The sequence below is a fragment of the Salvia miltiorrhiza genome, chromosome 1 (assembly GCF_028751815.1).
Source record: "Salvia miltiorrhiza cultivar Shanhuang (shh) chromosome 1, IMPLAD_Smil_shh, whole genome shotgun sequence".
Classification (NCBI taxonomy): Eukaryota; Viridiplantae; Streptophyta; class Magnoliopsida; order Lamiales; family Lamiaceae; genus Salvia; species Salvia miltiorrhiza.
Window position 1 is genome coordinate 3,791,150 of NC_080387.1, and position 8,497 is coordinate 3,799,646.

Consider the following 8,497-nt stretch of genomic DNA (forward strand, 5'->3'; position numbering starts at 1 on the left):
ACTACTACTTTCTCTGATATGATTGACAATAATGTTGCAGAGACCTTTAATGGTTATATCATCAATGCAAGAGGCAAAATGGTGATACACATGCTCGAAGAAATCAGGACTTCAATAATGGTGAGGCACGTTAAGAAACTTGAAACAATTGGTAAGGTGACTGATACTCTTTGCCCTGAAATTAGGAAGAAGTTAGAGAAACTGAGATGGTTGAGCAGGCATTGTATTCCATATCCTGCAGTTGGTGGAAAATTTGAGGTTCTTGCAGATGTAGATAAGTTTGTTGTAGATGTTGAAATGCGTACATGCAGTTGTAGGATGTGGCAGTTGACTGGTATACCATGTGTTCATGGTATTTGCTCAATACAATACATGGGTCTAGATGTTGGGAATTTTGTGGCAGGTTGGTATGGTGTTGACAGGTATAAGAAGTGTTACGAGTTCGGATTGCCACCATTAAATGGACAAAGGATGTGGCCAGAGGTAGGTGATGATGAGAAAGTGAAACCCCCACTTGTCAGAAGCATGCCTGGAAGGCCAAAGAAAAAGAGAAAGAGAGCACTCGAAGAGAAGGACCCCAAAAACCCAAACAAGCTTAAAAGGCATGGACAGATAATCACATGCAACAACTGCAACAAGCTTGGCCATAACTCAAGAACTTGCACCAACATGACAGTTGTAAGGCCTCCAAAAGAGCAGGTACCTTCCAATCCCACATTGTCATTACAAATGGTTTAATATTAAGAGCCAATAGTAATAGCTTCATACTGAATAAATGTATATAGAAAAAGAGAGGTCGCCCGAGGAAGAAGGCTGACAAGGATGGTACTTCAACCACAACAAGACAGGAGTCTAGTCAAGCCATTGCAGCTAGGGAAAGGAATTTTGCCAAGACTGGTGCAGGAGTTTATACAAGCTTGGTGACAGGAAACATCTACTACCATGTTAGTCTAAATCTGACCATTTTCATACATAGTGACAACATTATTCATTTGCTGATTTTCACATTTTGTTTGAATTAGATGCCAGAAAGCACAAAAGTAACTCATGTGAACAGTGCAAGCAAGGGCAGTAGAACCAAGGGCAGTGGAAACAAGGCAAGTGCAAGCAAAGGCAGTGGGAGCAAAACAAGTGCAAGTAAAGGAAAGACAAAAGCAACTCGAGGACCAGTCCCAATGGAAAGAGAAGGTGAAGGCCCTGCAGCCCCCAATGTAGGAATGGTTAACACTCAAGAAAGCAGGTGTTCAACTGGAGCTGGTGGAGCAGAAACTAACATTTAGATATAGTAGATAGGTGTATGAAGGTTGGATAAGGAGTTTTTGTTGCAACTGTTGTGAAGTTTTTTTTTGCCAACAATGCTTGGGGATACAAAACTTAAACTTCTTTTGGTACTCATTTTCTGTTAAAAACACTTATGCAGTAGTATGTGAAGCCTTTTGATCAAGTTATTTATGAGTTGGGTTTGTTATTCATAGAGTCCATTTTTTCTTGTCAATTCTTTCATTCATATAGCAATTTATTCATTATGAACATGTCAATTGAGGTAAATAAGGTTTCATTAATTCATATACCAATACATATTTGAAATGGTTGTAAAAAATAACCAAAATGACAACCACTTAATGAAACCATACCAATATCTACTATTTCTACAACCACTAGACAGAATTCTAAACATGAACAACGACTAATACACCAAGCAAAAGCCCTATCACAGCACCCCTCAACCAACACTTTCTCTTCAATTTGGTTAGCTCCTCCTTAAGTTTAACAATTTCTTCACCCATTTCATGATGCTCCACGATGTAGGTCTCTGCATTTTCCTCGGCCTCCTTCAAATCAAGACATTCACAGGTTTTCCTACGAAGCTCGTCTTGCAGTTGATCTCTTTCGCGTTTGAGCTTGGCAATGAAGTTCCGTTGCAACTCAGTAGGCCTCGGGTCGATGAACTCAAAATAAGAACAAGAATCAGCCTGTCATTCACCAAAAAAAAAAAAGTTAAATTTTTTAAAATTCAAAAATCCTCCGTTCAACTGTTGAATACTTACTTCTTGTAGGGGACAACGATAAAATCGCATGGCCGGGTTGGCATCGGTCCAAGAAGTCCTGATTTCAGCAGGGAGCTTATGGTTGCACTGATGCTCAGACATGGTGTAGACAAGAAACGCTGCAAACCCTAGATCGAAGAACCCTAAAATGAAGGCCGAGTGGGGGAGAAGATACTTTAAATTAACTATTAGTAGTGGAAACGACGTCGTTTGTAGAAAAACGACGTCGACTTGTTCTTATTTGAAACGGCAGCGTTTAGTTCTACGGTCCGGCGTTGCCACGTATGAACTCCGATTGCCACATCAGCGCACATTTAGTCGTAAGTGTTCGCCGGGGGAAAAATCAAATTAATTACTCCGATCATGTATTTTACATCTAATTTAATTTGTCGTGTTAAAAACCAGGAAAATGAAAATTTGTCAGGGATTTATCGGCAATTAACCCATAAATAAACTCGTAATCATATTTTCAGTAAAGGAGTATGAAATGCATTGACACTTTTATCATGAGGGCAAAAAAATCCAAAAGAACAAAAAAAAGGGACAAAGATTTCATCAAATTCACATAATATTGATAGAAAGTACTTATTAATTACAGAAATATAATTTGATTATGTTCATCACCTATGAGCAACTAGCATTATCTAAATGTATATTAATCACAAAGTGAAAATTTCATTTAAAGTAACAAGTTCATTTTTAATAAATCGAAAATAAAAATAAAAAATTGATTGCAATAAAATCTAACAACCACTATCTGAAACCATACTTTCCAGATCCCACCGAACGTATTACAATTAATGTGTTTTTCATATTATAAATTATAATATTATATTACATCTCGTCATATTTGTGCATTAGATTATAATACAATTCACATTATATACACCGATAAAACATGATGAAAAAACGTAAAATGAAACAAAACAGTAAGGTAACAAGAGGTTGATTTTTTTTTTTAATTAAAAAAAATGCAATCGCTTACTGAAAAAGTAAAAATTACAAGAGGTTGAGTTGTTTGTTTTTTTTTTTTCAAATTATAAAAATGCAACCGCTTACTTTTTTTTTTTTTTTTTTGAAATAATACAATCGCTTACTTAAAAAGTAAAAATTGCGAAATGTTCCTTTTTTTTCCCCCTTTTTCATAAGTTTAAATTCAGCTACTTCCATTTTCGGCAACGACGAGGGAAAAAAGGCACTGCTGGAAATAAAATTGCTCAAAGGGGCAATTCAGTAAAATCGCAGCACCCAGAATTGGCTCTAACGCGTAAGCATGTTTACATGTGGAAGGAAAATAAAATTTTGGTAGTTCAAAATTGCCGTCTTCTTTCTCCCCCCAATTTTACAAGCAGCCATTAATTTTTGCTTTTCCAAACATACCCCCAACTGAGAAACAATCCAAAACAGGCAACGGAAAAAGCACACAGTCACACAGTAGTAAGTCATAACCTTCCAGGCTTCCACCTCCTCACACACACACACACACACACTAACAAACCCTTTCAAAAACCTCCAAGAAATTCCAATTTCCCAAATTCACTTTAATTCAATCTCATTTCAATCACATCTGGATTTCTTCAATCCTTCAATCGCAATTTGGCCCAAGTCAAAACGCATCCTGGAACAATTTACTTTACCTATAAATAGGCGCACATATTTTTTTTCTTTTTCCAGTCTAATTGAGTCTGCAATTCAAGATTAATGCCAAGTAAGGGAGGGTACGCGGCGGCGGCGCTGCCGCCGCGGCAGGGCGGGGACAGGTTCTACAACCCGCCGGCGGTTCGGCGCCAGCAAATACTTTTGCAGCAGCAGCAGCCGCAAGTGATGCAGGGGCAAGTGCTTCAACAACAGCAGCAGCAAGAGCAAGAGCAACAATTGCCGCAGCAGAAGCGGAAAATGCAGCGGATGGGGAGGGCGAAGGTGAAGGCGGAGTCTGCTTCCTCCACGTTGGCGGTGGAGAAGCCGGCCGATGTAGATGATTCATCAGTGGTGGCTGCATTGACCGTGCCGCGTTCTGTTAGCCCTGCTTCGTCTTTGAAAGTCACCAACTTAGATCGTTTGATGGAATCTGTTACTCCATTCATCGAGGCGCGTTATTCGTCAGAGGTATAAAGAAGAAACGGTTGGTTATGTTTATTTGGCCATTTCGGAGTTAGAACCCTAAATCGCTGTTTTCATTACAGGATTATGATAATGCATGCAGGAAATGGAATGCAAACCTAGATTTCTATGTGAATTAGTGTTCCGTTTGATTAAAATAAATCAAGATTTTTGGCTAAGAAGGCTACTTGAAATGATTCATTTTGAAAATGCCTGTTCAATGTTTTCTTGAATTTTGAATTCCTAGGAAAGATTTGTTGCAAGCTTGTTTTAATTGTTGCGCCAGAGTATTTGCATGTAAAAAATGTGTTTTGGAATTGAGTGGATTTTTTTTGGACATAAGACCCTAGCCTAAACCAAATCAAATGCAGCCTATATGCAAACAAAGTTGAGTATTTGGAAAATCTTGTTTCTGAAATCTTGATTTTAGGTGGTGCTTCCTGTGTCATTCCTGACAGAGCTTTGAAATTATTTTTCAATGGCCATGTGACTTTTGGCATAAGTGCCTATCAGAAATGATTCTTGATAATTTACACAGTTCTTTTGAAGTGTTTATGCTTGTGTAGTAGTTTCAAAAGGTCGTTAGGTTCGCGGTCTTTTTTGAAAAATTAGTTATGTATTTCTCTAAAAGGTCGTCAACCAATGTCGTTTTGTGAAAATGTGTTTTTGGAAATTTGTAATTGATGAAAACTGTTTTTTATGATCTTTTAAATCTTCTTTGGATTGCTTGCTATCGTGCAACTTTTCAAAATATTGTTGCTTCGCGGGCTGTTTTAATATTTATGAAACCGTTACTTATGGAACTTTGATTAATCTGTGATTGCTCATTTATACGAAAAAGTTTGTTGGCCGCCATCATTAAAACAAAAAAATTGAGCGAAAAGCGACAAAAAACTAATTAATTGCACATGTCTCGTTTTGTTGACAGGTGTATGCAAGGGGATTCAGGACCACGGAGGTGGATTCACATACTTTTTTTTACTTGGAAGATCTATGGGAATCTTTTAGTGAATGGAGTGTGTATGGAAGAGGAGTACCTCTTTTGTTATACGGAAGAGACCCTATCCAACAATACTATGTTCCGTTTCTATCTGGCATACAGTTGTACATTGATCCATCAAGGGCTTCTACTCGAACTAAGTGAGTTTAACTCATTTAAACTAGGTTCTCATAACATTCATCAGTATCCAACAATACTATGTTCCGTTTCTATCAAGGGCTTCTTACTAACCTTTTAACTTGCTGATATTTCTTATCCATAATGGTAACGCTTGTTTCTTTTGCTGCTGTTGTGAATTATGACATTGTGGTCCTAGAACCTGTTTGGTTTACCATTGGTTGATGGTCAGTACCAATTGATGCCTCTTGATGTTGAATTTCCTCGGTGCTGGTTGTGTATCACCTGAAGCTTTATATTCTATGATCAATTCATTCTGCACTTTGTCCTTATGCCACTCTTGGTCTACTTCCAAATAATAGTTGTGTTTCACTGTAGTTGCAGTTTGTAGACATCTTCAGAACATGGCTGATGGATGTGTAACTTATGAAGATAATTTTCCTCAGTTATACTTTTGGCTTGTTTCTCAGTTATTTTTTTGCTGTCTCCTTCAAAACTTTCAAGATTTAAAATACTTGTACATAATGGTTTGTTTAAATTTCTTTATGTACACATCTTATTTTATTTAAAACTTTCAGCTTTATTGTTGAACTGAAAAACCTACATACAGGGTTAAATTTTGACTCGGAATTTTTGTGGATGTACACACTATAGAAGTGAAAATGAACTGCCGAGGGAAGTAGAATGTTTCACAGTATTATGCAGACCTTTAGAACTTACACCAGATCCTGATATCACTCTAACAATGCAGTTAACTAGTCTAAATTACAAACTGCTTTCTATTTCCTGGGGATTGTTGGACAGGGAAAGGGTAAATAGGGATAGCTTGGAAGGGGTGGGAATTTAGAGTAGCAGGTGTCTTTTGCTTATAAAGGTGCAGAATCTTTACAAGTCACTTCTGAAAATAGACACTCATAATACTTATCTATATACACATATATACACATGAATGCGTGTTACTCTTGCTTCTCCTTTTGAGTAGCTTAATAGTTTCAAGATTTGTTACTTAGAACCTGGGAGGTGAGTCTGGTGGAGCCTTCCATAGTCCATTCAATACGTTTCCTGTATACCTTCTTTTGATGACCTGTAATACTGTCTTTTGCTTGTTATCATATAGATGCATTAATCTAATTATTACGTTAATGAAATGATGTTAATAATCTATGATGACTCCCAAGAGTGTTTTCTTCATTTGCTTCAAGTTGTTATGCCCTCATATATTGGCATCTTTGGACAAGAGTTTGATTTAGATAGGGCAATTGTTTGGAAAGAGACTTTGTATCCACAGTAAAGCATAAACAGGTTCCTAAAAGTAAGTATCTGTTTGCACAGTATGTTGCTTTTCTCTTTCTCTGAGACATTTGATTGTTATATAGCATGTGGCATATTTACCTATTTGATTTTCATAAATGCTAAAAATAGTAATAATGATACTTCTTATGGACAGTGTGCTCTTATTCCATAATTCATATGCTGATATTATCTTAATCGATTTCCAGTGGAACCACTCAGGAGCACGCCCACTTACGTAGGTTGATGAGTACTGTTGGCAGCGGCAACTGTGAAAGAGATAGGGATGCTAATTATGTTTTTGATTTGAACTTACAACATCTAAGTAGTAGGTTCTCAGTGGGAGATGGCGTAAGTTCTAAAGCTGATACTGCTGATTCACCTGGCCTACCATTATTTCAGTTTTTGGAACACGAACAGCCTTACAATCGTAGACCGTTATCTGATAAGGTGAATCTTTTTTAAATCTAAATGCTGAAATATTGTCTTAATTTCCGTCCCATCAAATGATTGTGGACTTATGGTTGAAGACGTTGCCAACTTGTGTGCAGATATCATTACTTGCTTCTCAGTTTCCCGAGCTTAGTAAGATCAGGAGCTGTGATCTGCTCCCGACAAGTTGGATTTGTGTTGCTTGGTCCGTACCCCAAATTTTACATTATTCTTGTGAAGTAATTGAGTTTCACGACTAATGTATGCTCTTTATGGATAAACAATAATACTTGTTGCAGGTATCCCATTTATAGAATCCCAGTCGGCCCAACACTGCAAGATTTGGATGCATCATTTTTGACATTTCATTCCTTATCAACACAGTCTAGAAGTATATCTTTCTCTCTCTATCCATGCCTTTGACATCAGAGTGCATGTAAGAAGGGAAGGGAGTCTTTTGTGGTTTTATTCTGTTTCCATTATCCTGCTGCAACTTTTTCTTTAGGGGCTTTGTGTTTTTTGGTGGGGGAGCGAGAACAGCTTAGAGTGACTTCGTCTGCTTGATGAAGCATGTCATTGCATTTTCAAAGCTTAATTCCTACTCTAGCTTACATGGCTAACTACTATTTGTCGATCCAGGTAGAACCCCACCACCTCAGTTCCATCAAGCAAATACTAGAACTGGTCGTGGCTTTGTTGATCCAACCGCTAGAATTTCCTTACCAGTCTTTGCCCTCGCTTCTTACAAACTTAAAGGGTCGATTGTCAGTCCTTGCGGACCTCAAGAATGTGAGCAAGAGAACAGTCTTTTGCAAGCTGCAGAGGATTGGCTTAGATGTTTGCAGGTTATGCTGCCTGATTACCAATTCTTCCGTGCTCACTCTCAATGGAGATGACCGGGGCTCAAATCTGAGCACCCATTCTGATGTGTCATGTTTTGAAAAAGACGCTCTAGAATATACATCCCCTTCTCCTGACCACCAAATATCCAGGTAAAAAAATGTTGTGCAGTGTTGTTCTAGCTGTTTGGAAGGTTGTTAGTTTTGTATAATTACTTGAAAAAAAAAGCCCCCCGAAAAGAACAAAAACTATGTTCTTGATAGAATAGCATAAAGGATGCGGCATTTTGGCCGCGAGTTGGGTCGATTCACAGAGATGATACACAGTTGAAAGTTGTTAACATGGGAATGGTGAGATATATGTAAGTTGTACCCTTAGAATGGATATAAAGCTGAAACATACATGTGTAGAATCTGTTGTTTGTTGTGTTCAATTTTGTTCAGTATATAAAATGCATTTAGATTGCTAGTTTTGGTTCAATATTTGATTGCCGATTTGTTATTGGATGGTTATGTTTGTCATGGAAAGATATTCTAATTGTTTCACTTGTCTTGTGTTCGGAAAGTTGATACGCTGCCCATGAACGGGAGCTATGATTTTAAAAATTGATGTGCCAAATTACATTTTTGTATTTAGGAACTAGTTTAAACGAAATTAAAATTCTGTGAAA

The 8,497-nt window shown here is 37.6% G+C and overlaps 2 protein-coding genes across 3 annotated transcripts; one reads left to right on the forward strand and one right to left on the reverse strand.

The window, feature by feature from the left end:
* Positions 1-1,590: 1,590 nt before the first annotated feature.
* On the reverse strand, positions 1,591-2,428 carry LOC131007318 (uncharacterized). Its single transcript, XM_057934453.1, has 2 exons — positions 2,049-2,428; positions 1,591-1,973 (listed from the first exon to the last, which is right to left on the reverse strand). The coding sequence occupies exons 1-2, from the start codon at positions 2,148-2,150 to the stop codon at positions 1,671-1,673; spliced, it is 405 nt and encodes a 134-aa protein (XP_057790436.1). The 5' UTR covers positions 2,151-2,428; the 3' UTR covers positions 1,591-1,670.
* A 933-nt stretch (positions 2,429-3,361) lies between these two features.
* LOC131007319 (uncharacterized) lies at positions 3,362-8,250 on the forward strand. Of its 2 annotated transcripts, none has more exons than XM_057934455.1 (6): positions 3,362-4,154; positions 5,077-5,288; positions 6,765-7,005; positions 7,107-7,192; positions 7,287-7,378; positions 7,627-8,250. In XM_057934455.1, the coding sequence occupies exons 1-6, from the start codon at positions 3,750-3,752 to the stop codon at positions 7,881-7,883; spliced, it is 1,293 nt and encodes a 430-aa protein (XP_057790438.1). In that variant the 5' UTR covers positions 3,362-3,749; the 3' UTR covers positions 7,884-8,250. The 2 variants fall into 2 exon arrangements, with proteins under 2 accessions (XP_057790438.1, XP_057790439.1); XM_057934456.1 differs by having other exon boundaries at positions 3,376-4,154; positions 7,287-7,423; positions 7,627-7,767.
* The last annotated feature ends 247 nt before the right edge of the window (positions 8,251-8,497 follow it).